The sequence below is a fragment of the Astyanax mexicanus genome, chromosome 2 (assembly GCF_023375975.1).
Source record: "Astyanax mexicanus isolate ESR-SI-001 chromosome 2, AstMex3_surface, whole genome shotgun sequence".
Lineage (NCBI taxonomy): Eukaryota > Metazoa > Chordata > Actinopteri > Characiformes > Acestrorhamphidae > Astyanax > Astyanax mexicanus.
In genome coordinates, this window is record NC_064409.1 from 64411184 (window position 1) to 64431303 (window position 20120).

The 20120-nt window shown below is 39.6% G+C and overlaps 1 protein-coding gene across 8 annotated transcripts in view; it reads right to left on the reverse strand.

Moving 5' to 3' along the window:
- brsk2a (BR serine/threonine kinase 2a) overlaps positions 1-15416 on the reverse strand; it is a 343610-nt gene extending 328194 nt beyond the window's left edge. For all 8 annotated transcript variants that reach the window (XM_049474717.1, XM_049474716.1, XM_049474712.1 and 5 more), the window contains exon 1: positions 14945-15416. In XM_049474717.1, the coding sequence (XP_049330674.1) occupies positions 14945-15038 (94 nt within the window). In that variant the 5' untranslated portion in view covers positions 15039-15416. The remainder of the gene's footprint in view (positions 1-14944) is intronic.
- Positions 15417-20120: the final 4704 nt, after the last annotated feature.

The following is a 20120-nucleotide window of genomic DNA, read 5'->3' on the forward strand; positions in this document are numbered from 1 at the left end:
AAAACAAACTACATAAACAGCTGTTCGGACAAAGTATCCAACATATACTCAATTTCTTCCTACTGCAATTCGGCAAACAATTAATAACAATCCCCAATTAAATTCTGGGGGCTTTATACCCACCTAGTCCATGCCTGGCATTAGGTTTGATGCTAACAGTGTAATGCGTATGTGTTATCTACACATGTGAACGAAATTGAACAAATATTGCTAAGAATATATGATGGTCAACCACTATCAGTTTGTATGATAAAACTGCATAATGCTGTGTAGAGGCAAGCACCAAATCACTGTTAATCCAGACAAATGCTACATGATTTCAGCTCAATTTTAACCCTGATTTTGCCCTTTTGACATTTCAGAACATTTCTGAAACAATTTCCTGTTAGGGAGCTGAATCGGAAGTGATTGTCTGATGTCTGATGTTGTTTCAAGCTGAGAGAAAATTCACCATGCATAGCAGCCTATCGTTCCGCAACACTTCCTCCACTTTTCCTAGTCTGTTCAATGCTGGGGGTTCACATCTCTCTAGTCCATGCCTGGCACTAGGTATGGTGCCAACAGGAGTAAGGTGTGTGTTATTTACACCTGAGATGAGATGGGTGTGTATGATAAAAATGCAAAATGCTGGAGCTCAAAGTGGTACGTAGACTAAGGTGTGGCCACTATGTTTAGATGATTGCCGGTTTGAATCTTGCCATCAGCAGCCGGAGTCCCGGGGGAGCACAACTGGCCATGCTCTTCCCTCACATCTGCAACAGTTTGAAAAGATGCTGTGGCTGGCTTCACTTGTGTCGGAGGACGAATTGTCCTAACGTTGGGGACAGTGTGAATTGTGAGTGATGGGGGAGTGCTGCTGAGTGGGTGGGGTATTCAACATAGCTAAATTTGGGAGACAAATAGGATGAAAAAAAAAATCCATAATACTGTGTGGAGGCTACTAACACCAAATCACTGTTACATGCTTCGCATGATGCACACTACACCCTGATTTTGCACTTCCGAAACAATTTCCTTGTCAGTGGGTGAATTGGAAGTTATTGTCATGTAAATAACATGATGATCAGCCACACAGGTTGTGAATGTAATCATAAGATTTAATTCATATTATAATAATAATAATCTCAACTGGCCTAAACACCTACTGACAGCTCTAGATATATATAATAAATAATATTATTCATATTATTGTGTCTAAACTCTGCCCATTAGAAAGTACGGTAATGTTGACTTCAGATCACACTAACTTTATTGGATGAAAAGTGAATTTTTCTTTTTCTTTCATTTTATGCATATAATATTGTTTCTTTCATGTCATGACAGTTTTGACAGCAAAATTGGATTTTAAAAATCCCCAATATGTCACAGTATAAGCGCTGGACAACATGGCAAAAATGTACACAGATAACTCCTAATTTCTAAAATATTAATAATATTTGTCTGAATATGCAAAGCTCAGTCATACAAAAGCACAGATGAAAATGACAGTCAGGTGATCAAGATCATGCTTCACGATTCAGGTGAGATATAGGATGTTGGAGACATTTTCACATGTGCGTTATTTTTTATTATGGTTTTAAAAGTGTTTTATAAATTCTGTAGTGTGTACCAGACTTTAACCATGTACTCTAACTAGAGTCTAACTAAAGTATTTATTTACAGAACTGGGTCAAAACTGACCTTCTTCCAGTCTACTCTCACTACCCAGATACTACAAGAACACAAACATAAGCAGCTTTCACACCCCAAATTCAGCCATGGCAGTTCATTTAGTCAAGGTCACCTTAAAACATCAGAGCCACTGTGGGAGAGCATGAGTAAAGACAGGGACTTTTCCAGTTTGGGTGTTAGAGGTGCACACAAACACAGTTCACATTACAAACTGAACTCATTCCTCAAGATCAAACCCTTCCGTTAGAATGTACACACTCAGGTGGAGAGGACAACTAGCAATCAGCAACGTACTGTGGAGAGGAGACATCCAGCACCGCGGGGCAGGGACATGGAAACACAAAATGTCTGATGGTGTTCAAAATTGAGAAAAAATTGACCATGGCAGCCCCGTCGCGCCGCAACAATTCCTCCGCTTTTCCCAGTGTCAGAAAAAAAGAGGCTAGCAACATGAGCTTCCGACACGGTGCATTAGTCCCTAAATAGAATCCAACAGGACCTGTCCAAATTCTCCACTGCCAAATACTGCGGACATGCTGCCATTTCACACCAATCTATAACCAGCCTCGCCAGTATGGAAGCAGACACTGTTAAACTGACCTAAAAATCTGTGGTTAATGCTGAATCCAACCCCCAGCCTCCCAACCTTAACTTACTCATTACTCAGCTACCCATAACACAATTAACTTGCATTTAACAATCTCTACTTTGAAACAGAACAGAAACACTTTAAAGCTTCAAATGAAAGCTTTTTTAAAGGGCCCCATGCTGTAGAAGAGACAGAAGCATACCATTTTGTTAGATATGTGAGATATATGAGGGTTGGAGCTATTTATGTTTCTTTAAAATGTATTTATTGTGATTATTTTGACACTTACCACTTCGGTTCGCTGTAGAGCAGGTAAAAGGGGTTGGCGAGGAAGAGGAAGTCAACAGTATTTTGACCACATGGTGAACGCTATTGGAGTGTGTAAAGTGGGACATTTAAAGGTCTTGCTGCTGGAATATGTATTGCTGATATAAGAACAATAAACAGATTGGTATATCCAAAGTTTTAATGGTATGGACTTTGTGATGATTCCCGCTACAGGGAGTCAAAGCCGCTACCGCCAGGCTTAGGTTATTTTAGGTTATTTTTTATTTAAAAAGTCACTACAATGAGTAAGAGTGTGAAGAAACTACATTTGTTTTTTGTTTTTTTTACCAAATCAACTTAATGTTTTTTTTTTGCTTCAAACCATAAAGTCCAGATTAGTGCTGGGCGATATGGGTAAATTAATATATCACAATATGGAATTTTTTATATCAAGATAATGATATATATATCATGATATATCACATTTAAGCATGTTTTCAGTTATTCTTCAAAAAATACTTACTTTTTCCCAACTTTATTTCAAAGTGACCACAAACCCACATTATGAAGCTTTTATCACTTATATTACTTTATCACTTATATAAACCAGGATTATGCATGAATAATTGATAAATTACTGTAGAAACGATACTGTAGAAACGATCGTCCCCACAATATTTATCGTTATATCGCACAGCACTAGTCCAGATCTTTACAAAAATGTACACAAAAAATGTATATATTTTGTTTGGTTACTTTTAGTTTAAGCTGCAGTTTAGCACACATACATGGGCTGCATCTTCTTCTACTCGACACTGGTTGAGTCCCAGCAGGCCATCAACATCAACAGACATTAATTTCAGGTTAAATGTTGGTCGTGACATTTTAGGTCAAGATAACATCTAATACTGTAACGTTCCTGCAGGGGTGGGACATTAACATGTTTTTTTTGTAACAGATTACACTCAGATTCCTTTTATTTGTGTTTATATATATATATATATATATATATATATATATATATATATATATATATATATATATATATATATTATATATATATATAAGGGTTAATCTACAGTTACAGTAGATATAGGAATTGCAGTACAAACTTTTTCTTCTTCTATTGTTTACTGGGTGATGATTGCCTGCCTTAGCTCCCTGTAATTGATCTAAAGTCAAGTCAGTGACCTGAAGGCAATCTATACCCTGGTGATGTATAAGTCATTTGTAGACTTTTCTCTGCTGCTAAACATGATGGCGTGAAGGTGGCTTTTCCCCTTAACACTAAACAAGGGTTAAGAGTGTAGGGTTATCTATCCATTTACTTGTACTTTACGTCAGTACATTTAAAGCAGAAATCCACTGGCATTGTGTTCGTAACCGTGTCATGTGACAGCATCTTGTGAGGTAGCTTTTAGAGAGATTAAATACTTTAGGTTTGTGTAGAATTCTGATTCCCTTTAATTCCTCTTAATATGTAAACAGGGACAGAGGACCACACACACACACACACACACACATACACACATATACACACATTCACATGTACATATATCAACACACTATGGTCACAGCAATAACAGTAATTGGCCCATAACTGATTTTCTATTCACTATATCTATGCAGACTGACAAACAGAGAGGGAAACTGTAACCTTTAAAGGACAATCTAACAAAAGAGAATCATCCTATCCTCCACTGCCACACATAAACCACCCCTCCCCCACCCACCCGCCACCACCACCACCACAATCCCCACTAATCACTAATCTCTAAAGTAAGACACAGAGCCCAGGCATGACACAGCAACAGATTCCTATACACTGCTTCAGCACAGCAGTGTATTCACCCCAGTGGCTCCCTCCACTGCACCAGTCAGGTGCTATGGTTACTGTGGAGAAAAGCTTTAAATATCTTTCTGATACCAACAAGCTCTAACCTCTCATGTTCAGACATCATTTTCCTAGTTAGAAAGTACAGGTAGGATTTAATTTCCATGTTTAGGTTTATATTAGACCATCTCCAACCTTTAAAGGTTTTTTCCTTGCTTTATCCTAATCATATGTTTATATGTTCATAGCTGCCTTTAATTTCAAGACTTATTTTGGGATGCAGTCAGGTACAGAGCAGAGTTTTTGGTACTGCAGTTAGATTTTTGTGATTTGTCTGGTTAAGGTTGGGATTTTTGTTGACTGTAGCCAGAATAAAAAGAGAAATCTGTTGGCTGGAGTCAAATTCGCAAAGAATTTTATCAGCCTACAGTCCAGTTCAGAGGAAGTTTTGTCAAATACAGTTTGGTTTTGAGAGTTTTTTTGGACGCAGTCAAGTTCTGAGGGAGTTTGGTCACCTGCAGTCAGTTGTGAAGAGAAATTTATTGGCATCAGTCAGATATGGCAGGAATTTTGTTGGCTATAGTTGGAGGCAGCCATGTTTGAAGGGAATTTTGTCAGCTACACTTAGATTCTGAAAATGTTCCATCAGGTGCCGTAGGGTTGGAGGGAATTTTGTAGGCTGCTGTTGGATCTAGAAGGAATTTTGTTGGTTGCACAAAATTCAATCAGGTGCAGTAGGGTTTGGAGGGAATTTCAATAGCTGCCATTGGAGCAAGAGAGAATTTTTTTGGTTGCACTCGAGTTCAAACAAAATTCTGTCAGGTGCAGTTGGGATTGAAGGGAATTTTGTGGGCTACTGCTGGATCCAAATGGAATTTTATTGGTTGCACTCAGATTCAGACAAAATTCTGTCAGGTGCAGTTGTAATTGGAGGGAATTTTGTAGGTTACTGTTGGATCCAAAGGGAATTTTGTTGGTTGCACTTAGATTTTGACAAAATTCTGTCAGGTGCATTTGGGATTGAAGAGAATTATGTAGGGCTACTGCTGGATCCAGAGGGAATTTTGTTTTGTTTGCATTCAAGTTCAGACAAAATTCTGTCAGGTGCAGTTGGGATTGGAGGATTTTTTTTAGGTTACTGTTGGATCCAGGAGGAATTCTGTAGGCTGCACTCAGATTTAGGGTTTGGAGGGAATTTTGCAGGCTGCTGTTGGATCTAGAGGGAATTTGGTGGCTGCAAATCTATTGATCTATTGCAGTGGGTGCACACAGTATTCTGTTGATAAGTGTAGGGTTTGGATGGGGTTTTCTCTCTTACAGTACAGTCCATGGGAAATTAGGATGGTTACTATTGGGTAAAGGCAGAGTTCTGTCAGTTTCATTAGGGATTGGAGGGAATTGGGTCCAGAGGAAATTTTGTGGGCTACAGTTCAGACAGGGGTTCAGACGGCGCTTTGTCAGTTTTTCTGGTCGCATGAGGATTCAGAAGGAATTTTATTGGCTTATATTTATAGAACTATCTACCAAAGGCTTTTCACCAATCCTCTGTCAGTGGTCCAATCCAATTGCGATGGCTTTATACATGAACACAGACTGAACCAAGAAATTGAATAAGCATAACGATAAAAGAAGGAAACTTTTCTGGAACATTTTTGTAAGCTACAGTTGGATTCAGACACAGTTTTGTCGGCTGCAGTCAAGTTTGGAGGGATTTTTCATGCTGCAGGAGGTTTCTGATAGAATGTTCCCAACTGCAAATGAATCCAGAAGGAATTTAATTGGCTGCATTCAGTTTAAGACAGAAACGTATTGGCTGAAAGTGGAGTTTTACCCCTCAAACATATACAAACTTAAGACTACAGCACAAATCAACTTAGGCTTCACTTCAGGCATAAAACGCTGCATTTCATGCAAGCTCCACCGCAGAGTCCAAGCAGAGCAGCCCAAACACAGCAGCTGAAGCCAGGCTGGGGCCTATCCTCTGTAAAACTAGCCTGGCACAGCAGGTTAGCAAGCACGTGCTAGCAGGGTCACTGTGCCCGCCTAGCCTGGGGTGCACATGTCATTATTAATCGCAGCCTTCTCCAGCAGTGACGCCAGGATCAGCTCATGTCACCTGATAATTAGGAACGGCACAGGCCACAGCCATGAGAGGAATATAAATGATGTGTGTTTGTTTAGCTCCATGCAAATGAATATCAGAGAGGAAAATAAAGATTATGGCATGCTTGGATGCACTGCTGTACCAAAAACCAAAAAGACTTGCTGGAGTATCGCATTCTGGATCAGCTCACACAAGGAATTCTAACCGCCAGAGTGCACAGATTTCTTCCCCAGCTCATTTATCATCATCCAATCCAAAATGAAATGTTATAGATCTCTACTGCCACAACAGCTGTAAGAGTTTTTATTGATTTGACTCGCTGATCGGCAGTTATTACTCACAGTCAAATTAAAGCTTCCTCGGCATTCTAGACAATGAGCTACAATCCAAACCGCAGCCTTTCGAGTCTCACAGTCTATTGAATTAAATATTATCCTGAAACATAAAAAGCAAACAAAAACACAATATAATCCCATAAAACCAAGCCTTCCATTGGATAATTCATTCCCTAAGTAACAATCATGCTGGGAAGCTTTGAGCTCTTAGTTAAATTATACTGCTCGTAACCTGCTTACGTCAACATACATTACTGACCCACAATTCACAATTCACCCGAAAAAACGTCCATTTCTCTGATATCCTATTTAGGATCACCATAGTCACGGGTGCCAAAGAGCACATTTGGCCTTGCTCTTTGGGGACGGGTAACACGGATGCTCCCCCTCACCAAACGTCTGTTAGATGATGTAAGAGCACTGCCAGCTAGTGCCTTCATTGAAGCTAGTTTAGATCTCTTATTTTTTGTGACAGTGACAATATGCCAAGCTAAATCTCTTGAACGGTGCAATATGGAGCCAGACCGAGGAATCATTTAACACTACTTTTTTCTGGGGGGATATACTTTCTGAGTATATCACTGGATTTATAGTGGCCTATAGGAGTATACATAAAGCTGGATAGCTGATGTCCTTAAAACTAGCTAATGTTATTGTGTGGGCAAGCAATCTGAAGTTTTACTCCGAAACCAAGCCCACCAAATACTGGGAATTTGTGTGCTTGTCATTATATATTTTCTTTAAAAATGTTATTTTGGCTTATAACAATGAGAGAACCCTATTTGCTGATATATAAGACTACTTTGTACATTAAATAACTAAACAGATCTAGCAGAATGGGCTTTTCACCCATTCAAAGAACCAGGGTATCTAAGCTTCTTAAAGTTGCATTGCTACTGTATTTACCAGAAAAGACCCTTTTTAAGAATGTAACATTAAAGCCAGGAGCTTTTTTCTAGAGGCATATGATTTCCACAAAGCTGGAAATACAAAGAGATTAAAAGACAAAAAGCAATATACAGCAATATACATATAAACAAAAATAAGACCACTTGAAATTCTTTAATTTTACCAAAATGAAAACCTCTGGAATATAATCAAGAGGAAGATGGATGATCACAAGCCATCAAACCAAGTTGATCTGCTTTAATTTTTGCACCAGGAGTGGCATAAAGTTATCCAAAAGCAGTGTGCAAGACTGGTGGAGGAGAACACCAGCCATGTTCTTTCAGCAATTTCTCATTTTCTGCAAATAAATGCTCTAAATGACAATATTTTTATTTGGAATTTGGGACAAATGTTGTCTGTAGTTTATAGAATAAAACAACATTTTACTCAAAAAGCAAAATCAGAAAAACTGATTCAGAAACTGAAGTGGTCTCCTATTTTTTTCCAGAGCCGTATTATAAATAAATATAATTCTAGATGCTGAAGAAAAATCCAAAACAACAAAATCACTCATCCCTAATTTGCTTGGTATCTGGCAGCCTTGGTCCAATATATGTTTGTATACACTTATATACGCTGCATCAGCCACAGGCACTGGAATGAATTGAACCATGACAGCTATAATGCTGAGAGAGATCAACTACTTCTCATTTCCCCAAACACTGTCAACAGAAACCACAAGTTTCTGCAATCTCTGCTTCTTCTGCAATTAAAACTGCACCTCTGCAACCCCCTGGAATGAACTGCTCAGGCAAAGCTGTCATGTATGAGAGAGACAGGCTTGCCATTCAACAAAGCACATGGGGTTAATTGCCCTTGAGGAAGCCTCCTGCACCCTAATCAAAGCTACACAAAGCCTCTACAATGAACCCCGGCCTCTGTGACTGCATCAGCAACCTTGAAAAGGTGCTAGTGCTACACATCTCCAAACTGAGCAAGAGCCAGCCATGCAGCACTCTATAAACCTTTCCTCCAAGCATCGCTGCACATGGACAGGGAATGGTGAAATGCAGTGTGGGTAGAAGCTGCCGCACTGTAGTGGAGATCCAGGAATATAATACCAGCATTCAGCTGCACAATGGGTAGTTAGAGGATAGAGTAAATGTGAAGCAACCTGTGATTTCACTGTTTTTGTGGCTGTGGTTGAACCCTGACTTCCACAATCAGGCACGAATAAAACACACTCATCAGAGCTGAGCAACATTTTCATATTTTCTATTACCTAGCAACAAGGGGACAGATTCACATTGTTTCATGCAGGTGGTACTTCTGTGTCTGTCTCCCCTCTTTCACCTGCCAAGGGCAAAGGTACTGTACCACCATAAGCTTTATTTTAGAATGTGTTTTAGCTTGACATTTATATAATACGATTGTGGAATATGAAAATGACATGAATACAATGAATATATCATACCATAACATTAACATGAGCCTCTCAGTGAAATATGCATGCACCAAACAACACATTCAATAGTTTGGATAATTGGAAATGAAGTACTATAATACATCTTAATAGTGAATATACTAAATAAAGTATAACAAATTAGCTTTTTCACTACTTCAAACTTGAGTATAATGAGGAAAATTCTACACTTTATGCCCTAATGCACAAAAACAGCTTGTCTAGTCCCTGAAGGGAAACACTCACAATAAAATAGGACACTCAAGGGAGGATAACCATGGAGCATTATTGGCCTAAACCCAGCTAGCACTGCTGGAGCAGCCTTAGCATTACCTGCTAACCCTGCTAGGTTTTTCGCTGTTCAGAAGTAAGGAATATCAGCCAGTAGCCTGCTGCTAACCCCAGCTGGCACTGCTGAAGCAGCATTAGCATTACCTGCTAACCGTGCTAGGTTTTTTACTGTTCAGAGGTGAGTATTATGGGCCTGTAGCCTGCTCCTAACCCTGGGTAGCACTGCTGGAGCAGCATTAGCATTACCCACTAACTGCACTAGCTCTTTCGCTATTCAGAGGGGAGTATTATCAGACCTTGTTAAAAAAAAAAAGCTATGTGGGACGAACATGTAGCTTATATCGTCCTGGCTTACCGGAGCACTCAGGGTTCCATAGTGTAGTGCTGTCGGGCGGCATTAGCCGCTAACCGCTAATGTTAATGCTTCAGCCTTAGTGCTTGAGAAATTCAGGATTCTAAACTTACCTAAATTAAACAAAAGTGCTTTACTCACCCAAATAAACAATTTTCAGAAGAGAAATCTGTGTAGATTAACATCTGGCACTCGTTTAACTTTTTTTTAAGATTTTTTTTATTACAGTTTTGTTTACTTAGCCTAAATTTAATTAACTTAGTTAAGCACCCAGCGGCAAGACCTGCTGCATTAGAAGTTCCTTATAGTGTCTCTTAAAATGTGCCTTATAATCCAGTGCACCTTATATATGAAAACAGACCAGAAAATAGACGTTCACTGGTAGTGAACCCTATAATACATTGCCTCTTATAGTGCAAAACTACGGTAATGAAGTAGTGTGGCATGCTACAGTATGCCAGTATCTCTAGACGATGGGTCTAAATGAGCACTAATATTGTGAAATATTAGTGAAATTTAAACATCTGAACAACACCTATATTGTTAAAGAAAATATCGTCCAATTCTGATATAATTCCGAAATCATTGTGCATCAATAAGTGGAATGACTCTTATTATTGTCCCTCAAAACAGGCACCAGCACACATGGTCCCTCTGGCTCCTGATCCACGTGAGGGAGAGCGTACAGTGGGGACTTTAGCATGGAAGATTACAAACGTGGCCCATGTGTGTGTGTGTGTGTGTGGTACTCTAATCACATAATGATGGTGGCACTGCACAGGATCGGCAGATCAGCCCAGGCCTTCCGCCCTGCACTATAAATAACAAGTCTACAGCAGAGACCCAGAGCCAAACATCAAAACCTGCACCCACAGCAGAACACTTACATTCAAACAGCGATCAGTCACCGCACGCTGAAAACACACCATTCTTTAACGTGCTGCCGCTGTTTCTGTGCCCCTTGGGGGTTTCCTGTGATCCACATGATAACATTCTCAGTGTGACATTTGTCATATGGAGCAAAAGGCGACGACAGCCTCGTGCTGTAATGTATGGATGAGTATTTACAGTTCAGCAGTCGTGAGAGAGGTGTGAGAATGTCAGTCAAGCGCACTGTTGGTTACAGAAGTCTTGGTTCTTCCAGCTCCAGTCCGACGGGACTGAAGTACTGCAGAGTTCAGCGTTTTCCCTCTCCGTACCCACCTGATTCAGCGTGATCACTGATGGATGAGAGGAATCGGGTATGCTGAACCACAGAAAACACAGAAAAACTGCGTGGTTTCCTTGCTTGGTTTAAATTAAAGAGTATTACCTACTGGACATAAGCTAATCACCCTAGACTGTGGTCTACTGAAGCGTGAAGAACTTATTCAGCATCTGCTCTTCAATGTGCAGCATTTGTCTTTTTTTTTTTTTACAACATCCTAAACATTGTTGGATTTGCGAGTAATGAGAATTACATGCATTTCAGTATTAATTCATATTAACTTGATGAGTCTAGTCCAAGATGTTTGTGTAAACCAGACACCATTCTGGTTCGCGAACCTAATTTTGAACCATTTGTCTCATTTCCACCAACAAAAGAAGGTTCTAGAATGTTCGTTCACCCCGGGAACCAAAGAATACTAGGTTTTTGGTGGGAAACATGACCGCTTCTGTTCACGCAAGCTGGTTCGCTGAAAAGTACCACAGTTCTTATAAGCCTGAACGGAACTGGTTCAACAACCAGAGTTCTTCTGGTGGAAAAGCGGCATGTCTGGTCACACAAAAACCTTGCATATCCAAAACGGAAAGGTACAGAAAAAACCTGTCTTAACCTATAGTAAAAGTCAATGTAGAAAGATTTTATTCCAAGCATTTGTAAGCAATTTTACTGGCAAAATTGGAGATAAAAAATCTTTGCATGACACCACTGCCCCATTACTCAAAATGATTTAGGGTAACATAGCCATGAGCCTTATAGCTCTAACATAGCTCAAACAACAGAATCTTCACACATGAAGAACCACAGAAAACACCAAGCTCTGTGTTTTCCCTGCCTGGTTTTTAATAGAAAGCACCTTCTCTTACTGGAGAGAAGCTAATCACCCAACACTGTTGTCCATAAAGCGTGAAGAACACATTCAGCACCTGCTCTTCAAAGTGCAGCACTCAGCTGTTAAAAACATCCTAACCTGCTTTGGTAAATGAGTAATGAGGAATGCTTGCATTCGAATAGTTTACCTAATCACACACGAAAAAGTGCAGTGGAAATGCAGTGAAAAAGTGTCTATATTGTAAAGCTTTGCTGCCAAATAATAAAATATAATGTCTGACCTTCCCATTAACTCAAGTATACTCAGCCAATCAGCCAGGAGCAATATGTTTAGTGTCTTTAGTTGTAAAATGACCATCTTTAGTTCTGCACTAGGTATAGGAGGGTAACCTATTAGAAGCACATACTGTAATTAATGCTATTTAAGACCTTGTATCTCTCAAATGATCTCCATTTTTACTGGAGAATAAAAAAAAAAAAACAGAATGATCCATGTAAACAAAAATATTACAAGCTGTTTCAAAGCACTTATATTGGACCATGCATCACATTAATCTAACTAATATAGAAAGTTTTTGTTAGAACGTTTGACAGTGACACTATAGTAGTATGGAAGGATTTTGAGTGACTCAAATCTCAGACAAACACTGGAAGCAACACTGGCCTCATAGTTCCTACATAATATTAAAATAACAACAACATACATGCTGAACCATGGAAAACACCAAAGTGTGTCGCTCAACTTTTTTCACAAATTAATTCCTTTCTGATACAATTTTTATTTGTACAATATTTTTGGAATATTACTGTTGCATTTATTTATGTATTTGTCTGCTGCCATATTGTCAAAATTTATTTAGTATCTTCTATAGACCCAAAAAATGGATATTTGGTGGATTTTATCAAAATGTTTCCCTCTTTATATAAGCACTAGAGCTATAAGGCTAAAATAACAGAAACCTATGGTATTCAAAATTATTTAGTGAGATTTTGTTCAGTAATTTTTAGCCACACCAGCCTCATAGCTTTTGTATTACAAACTAAGGAAGCAAATGTCAAACACAACACAGGAGGATCTGATTTCCTTGTAAAACACCCCTTTAAACACCCCATGCATCTCCAGCAATGCCTCTGTAGATAACAGGGTGCACTCAACCTCTCACTCTCTCACTCTCTCACTCTCTCACTCTCTCACTCTCTCATTCCTTGCCTCACACAGCAGCTCGACCGGCTGGCCTTGCCATGCTAACGCCGACTGTAAGCACTCGAGGGGACAGATGGAGCGAGTGTCTGCAAACAGCATCACATCTTCTCCCTTTGCAGGGGCCCAGGCCAAAAGCTTACAGAGCTGCTTCACCTTCTGCCCTCACAGCTTGCTGCTTGGTCTCTCTCCATCAAACACACTCAATGCAGCACTCTGACCAAGCATATGAAAGAGATAGTGTGCGCAGTGCCTTCACTGTGGTTGCCAGGCCTGCTCCTCTCCAAAGTCTCACAATCAGGTCTAGTCTGCCTTGCTGAGGAGAGAAACTAGTATTGGCACAACAGCATGCAGCTTATGTCCTTGCATGGCAACAAGGATGACGTGAAAAAGCAGCGTCGCTTCAGTTGTAACTAAGGAGCAGAACTCAAGGAGTGTAAGCCTCATGTAGTGACCATCATTCCAGAAGAAGCGAAAGCAAAGCAATCAGCATTTTCAAATCCTCAAGTTAGTGTCTCAGTGTCTTAACTGGAGGTTGGGGGAAACACAGGGCACAATGCCAGCCATTCCAGGCTAGTTATATATTAGATAGATAGAGATGCATAGAGCTGGAGATGAGCCTTGTGTTTAATCCAACCACCAATTAAAAGCTGGAGGATGGACAGGGAACATCTCCAGCTCTATACATCTATCTCTGAGAGTGGGTAAATATGTCTTATGTTTTTCCAACCTTTAACTAGAGGCTAGATAAGACACAGGGAACATCTCCAGAACATATCCAAGTTAAAAGCTAGAGGGAACAATAGGAAAATCTCCAACTCTCTCTCTATATATACACGTATAGGGACTGGGGATACCCAATGTGTCTCCTTCCACCTTTAACTGGTGGCTAGCAGAAACACAGGGAACATCTCCAGCTCTGTATATCTATATCTGGAGGGGCTGTAGGGGTCCCACGTGTCTCCTCCAGTCTTTAACTGGAGTCTAGAGAAGACACAGGGAACATATCCAGCTCCATATCTTGAGATATTTGTGTCCTCAATCTTTAGGTTGTAGAAAACACTGGGAATATCTCCAACATACACTCGTGTTCAAGGCAGAAGGAGACACATGGAAGTTCCTAAAGAGGGCTGGAGATGTCCCCAGTGTCTCCTCTAGCCTTTAACTGAGGGGTAGAGGAGACACAGGGCACATCCACCAGCGTCTCCTACTGTACTACATACAGTATCTACTTTTGCAGGAACTAAAGATACCCCATATATCTCCTCCAGCCTACATAATGAACACGTTCAAGACTTTGCATAAGGGACTGGAGATGTCCCCAGTGTCTCCTCCAGCATTTACTGATACTGGAGGCTCGAGGTGACATATGGAAAATCTCCAAATATATGCATATGAATACCTGGAGAGGGCTGGATTTGTCCCCTGTGTCTCCTCTAGCCTTAAACTGAAGGGTCTCCGGCACATCTCTCTGTGTCTCTCCTACATACTATAAGAGACTGAAGATACCCCTTATATCTCCTCCAGCCTACACATGGAACATCTCTGACTCTATGCATCTATTTCATAAAGGACAGGAGATGTCCCCAGTGTCTCCTCCAGCATTTTCTGATTTTCTGGAGGCTGGAGGAGACACAGGGAGCATCTCCAGCACACACCCAAGTTAAAGGCTGAGGGAAAGACTCACTCTCACTCCCTCTCTCTCTCTAACTCTCACTCTCACTCTATCCCTCTCTCTCCCTCTATCCCTAGAGGGCAAGCAAAGCCAGCAGCAGAAGGACAGCCAAGCATAGCCATCCACCTGCCATGCAGTCAACCCCCAGTCAACCGTGACAGGTGGAAACAGCAAGTCATTGGTAGCCCCCAGAAGGGCTGCTTGCTGTCGGAGCCTTAGAACAAGAAAGGTGGGACAAACCTGTCTGCCCTTTCCCGAGGGTCTTCTCCAAGCGGTACGGTCCCACGTAACTGGCGTGCAGGGCAGTGCTGTTTTCCTTCCCACACGAGGACATCGTGACGGTGGGATGTCTGCGGTGAGAGCGTCGTTAGCAGGAGAGCAGCGCAATCCTCTTAAACTGGAGGAGGGAGGACTGGAGGCTTTGGTCTATTCCACAATCCCCTTCGCCTGTGACTCGCTTACTCTCTCTCTCTGTCTCTCTTTCTATCTTTCTCTCTCTCTATTTCTGTGTTTTAATCTCTCTCTCTCTCTCTCTTTCTCCTGAGCGGAGAGGCAGTGAGCGCAGCAGTGCAGAGTTGCGGTGGTCGTGGTGGTGGTGGTGGTGGTGGTGCCTCCTGTCCTGTGGAGCAGGTGAGCGCAGTGTTTATGATCCGAGGAGCATCGTGGAGCGAGGAGCAGCGCGGCTTCCCTCCAGCCCGAGTGGCGCTGCCTGCCTGCCGCTGTCGGCGTGGGGCGGTCAGTTTGTTTCACACCCGTATTGAGACAGGCCACGCCCACCGAGCAGGGATTGACCGTTTGCTGGCAATCTGGTGGGAAAATATATATCGGGTATTTTAAACCGATAAAATCGAGTTTAATTAATCATTTGAGCGATTGATGTTTTTTATATTAAATTTGTTACTCGTAATAAAAAAAGTTTCTTATTTTTTATTAATCATCCATATTGTATGCTGTATTCACGTTTTTTAAAAGATACATCAAATATTTTACTATATCAACCTCATAACAGCAATGCACAATACGACTTAAATAAAAAATATATATTTTACATTTTTAATATATATATATATATATATATATCATTTTTGCTCATATTTTTTCAACTCATACTGTGCATTGCTGGACAATAAAATGCTTAGTGTTAAATAAATATTTTATAAATAGTCTAGCTTTCTAATAGCTTTCCTCTAAGATATATGTATATTATTTTTTATTTTTTGCTCATTTATTTTAACTCATTGTGCATTGCTGGTATGAGGTTAGAACGATAAAATGCTTAGTGTTTAATAAATATTTTACAATAAATAAATAAATAAATAATCTAGCTTTGTAATAGTTTTTTTTATTTTAAAAAATAAATAAATAAAAGCAAGAGCAAATTCATTAAAGCTATTTACTTCTTTATGACTTTTTTTTTTTTTTACTTTTTTTCCCAACAACAGTTGTCTATTTAGTAAACAAAAAAATAAGTGTGACGTTTTGTGACATTGTTTTCTGGTCTAATATGAATTAGACCTGAAGATATAGAAAAAGATACATTAAGTGTTCAAATTAAATCATTTTGAAGTGTTCTCTTAATTTTTTGTAAAGCTCTATTTTCTTTATTTAACAGAACATTGTTATAGATTAGTGAGTAATCGATGTAATAATCAAAAAGTGCTTTGTTGCCATAGAGGGTTAATTTTTGTGATGTTCAATAAAATAAATGAGGGCTGGGACTAAAAAAAACATGTTTAGTATTTGTTAATCGTTCTTCTCTCCAAATGTTTAATTTCTGTTCGTTTCTGGTTTTGCTGTTGTTCACGCGCAGTTCCCCCCACCTCTCCGTCTTAAGCATTGACGTTATATTTTAGACCTTAACGATCTAAAATAGACCAAAAACAGAACAGCTGATGCTTCAGTCTTTACACTGAAATGTCCTTCCACTGCTCTTCTATAAATATCCTCCTTTGGGTTTTTTAATGAGTCTTTACTCCTACTCACGTTATCTTTACGTCTGCACTGAGTCACTACTGCACTGAAGTGAGAGAGCATCTTTACCTCAGCCTGGATTCAGCCTTTTATATCCACCTCTCAACCTCCCAGCCAATCCCAGCACAGCAGGGGCGGGGCTTCGTATGAATACGGGTGTGAAATAGAAATGAGCCCGCGCCGGTGCAGGAATAGCCGGGAAGCTCCGCAACCTCCTGAGAATGATTGACGTGGGAACGGGCCAATCAGCGGGCTCCACTCTTTGCCGCAAACCACGAGTTGGTGGTGCAGTGCTGTGGCCGTCGCTTGGAACAGGATGAACCACCTAAAGAACACAGCACCAGTCAAAAGTTTGGACATGGTCCTTCACCATAGTTTTAATGTCTTCAGTATATTTTAATCTACATTAGTGTAGAAATTAATAATAAAAAAAATAAAATAAATAATAAGGTTTCCAAAATTGTCACTGGCTCTGTATATTATTTTTCATACTATATTGTTTTTATTAAAGCAGATCAATTTTCTTTAATAATAAAAGGGATCGATGTAAGTCCTGAAACAGTACAGACACATAGGACTACTTAAAGTATACAGTGAGTCCCAGCATGTGCAGTGCTGGACCATAGACCTATAAGATAATGATGACATGTTTAAATGAGAAAAGCTGATGTACATTTGTGATTAAATACAAATAATATTTAATCTGGTGCACACTTTTGTACATGTTGTTTTCTTGTCTAATATGAATTAGACCTGAAGATGAAGAAAGAAACACATAATATTGAAGTCATCCAGGCTATGAAGGAACACATAATGAATCATAAAGTAACTTAAAAGTGTTAAACCAAATACAATACTCTGTGAAGAGTTGTTAACTTGTGGAGCTGAAAAACCTGCTCATATTTCACAAACTATACTGATCTCAGGCCAAATGTGTGTGTAGTTTTGTTAGTGGTGAAGCAGAGGTATCGGGGGACTCCCATGATGACATGCTTCTCTAAGTTTGACAGCACTCAGTCCTGGCTAACCGCTGCGCTGTGAGGGATGTGAGAGCACCTTTCTGTGTCTGTGTGTGAGCAACCGTGTGTGTGTGTGTGTGTTTGAGTGTGTATTCGTGTGTGTGTAGTTGTGTGTGTGCCCACACAAAGTAATATAACATTAAATACATTGTGTGAATCCTAAACAGCACTAAACTACATGTGACACTCTGCATCATTCACTTCATTTTTCCCTGCTTTTATGGAAACAGCAGCTGCAACTAAAACTCGAACAATCTGCTTTCAAATGAACATAAGGGCCAGCGCTTAAAGGCAAAGGACAGCTGAGTGTAACTGTCATGGAGTCGATACTGCAGACAATGCCTCAGAAAACATGACAAGATTATAAAACTGCTTGATTTCTGAGATTAGGGAATGTACTGTTGAAATCAAAGGTCACACACTCTAATATTTTGTTGGAGCGCCTTTAGCTTTGATTGCTGCACAAATTCACTGTGGCTTTGTTTTGATACGATTCTGCAATCTCCCAGATTTATTTAAAACCAGTGTTGCATTAATTTTTCACCAAGATCTTGCAGCAGCATTGATGATGGTAGAGTCTGAACACTGCACAAAGTCTTCTCCAGCACATCCCAAAGATTCTCAATGAGGTTAAGATCTGGACTCTGTGGACAACTCTCAATCCATGTGTGAAAATGATGATCTCATGCTTCCTAATGAATCACTCTTTCACAATTCTAGCCCTATGAATCCTGATATTGTCATCTTGGAATATGCCCGTGCCACCAGGGAAGAAAAAATCCATTGATGGAATAACCTGGTCTATATTCAGTATATTCAGGTAGTCAGCTGACCTCATTCTTCATGACCTCAGCTGACTCACCAGGGATCATTTACTTAGTTAAATCCAGGTGGCGTCTTTTTTTTTGACCAGGAAGTGTACAACCCTGGTGGTGTAACTGTCTAAGAGTTGACGTGATAGTGAGAAGATAATATATTCGATCCTTGCTGAAGCTACAGTCTTACATTACCAGCAGTCTCAGTGGATCACTTCACTCTCTTTTCTTATCTTCCCATCAGTAAATTGGATGTAACAGAGCTGAGAAGTTCAAAATAATGTCTGGTTTCAATTCAGCTGGACATTTAGCTTGTTTCATTTGACTTTAAAATCATTTGAAATGCATCTTCTTAATACTGGTAGTATCATGTGACAGGGGAGTTCCAACTATTAAACAAAATGAATGAGAAATCTCCTCAAATTGCTTCACATTGGTGGGAAACCAAAAATGTTGTGAATATCTCTATACTGAACTTTTTCAAGAAGGGTTGTACTGTGTATAACATAAAACTGGGTTCCACCTTTTTTGATTAGACTATCTCTTGGAACTGCAGGGATACTTCTTAGTTCTGCATCTGTTAGCACAGAAAGTGAAACTTTCTGGAGCTATTGTTCTCCTTTTTTGGATTTAAAATAAAACAATAACACTCGAAAGTGAGAGTTGTGAACAACAGGAATTCAGGTGTAAAATTAATTTCTAAAGAGAGTTATTCATAATCAAATATTACCAGATAATAGAGTACTGGAGTAAAACAATGGGAAAAAAGTAGAGTACATTTATTTCCTCACAGATATACTTAAATAAAAGTATTATCATTTAGTAGAAATCAGAAATGTATAAATATTTAACCTATAAACCTAAATTGCTATGTAGTTCAGGACATTGCCTGCACTGCAAACACTAAAACTAGCACTCTTTCATAAGAGTTTTAATGCATCACCTATTAAATTCGAAAGAGCTTCAGTAAAACATCTGTAACTGGAAGAATTCCTTAAAAAAAACTTACTTCAGACAATAGGGCAAAAAGTTTTCTAGGTTTCCATAAAACTGTATTACAAGAACAGAAATACACCTCGTTTACATCTGGTCACTTTAACCTTCAGGAGGTGATCTGAGACACAGTTGAACCACATGTCGTAGCATTGTAAACACAACTGTCTGTCCTTTGAACACATTTGAACAGAAGAAATCCTTCTAGTTCAACCAAAACACCAGAAATAAATGCTACACAAATTTGTGTATTTTGCTCTTTTGTAACAAGGTGGAGGCAGGATGCCAATGCAGGTGTTGTTTATTTTCCATGTCTCAAGTAATAAACAAACAACAAACACTGTGGAAGTATAATAAAAAATAACTACTAAAAACAAAGGCTATAAAACAAAGTATTAATCATAACACTTATAAACAAACAAGCAAAATAAGCAAACAAAGAAACATAAAATAAAGAAAACAAACCAGAAACAAAACTTACACAAAACAGCAGGGCAGAGGATCAAACAAGGATACACCAAACAAACACAGAGGGTCAAACACAAAAAGTACAACAGAGAACAAAGGAGCACATGGGGTATTTATGCACAGGCACAGACAAGGGACACCTGTGGAAGT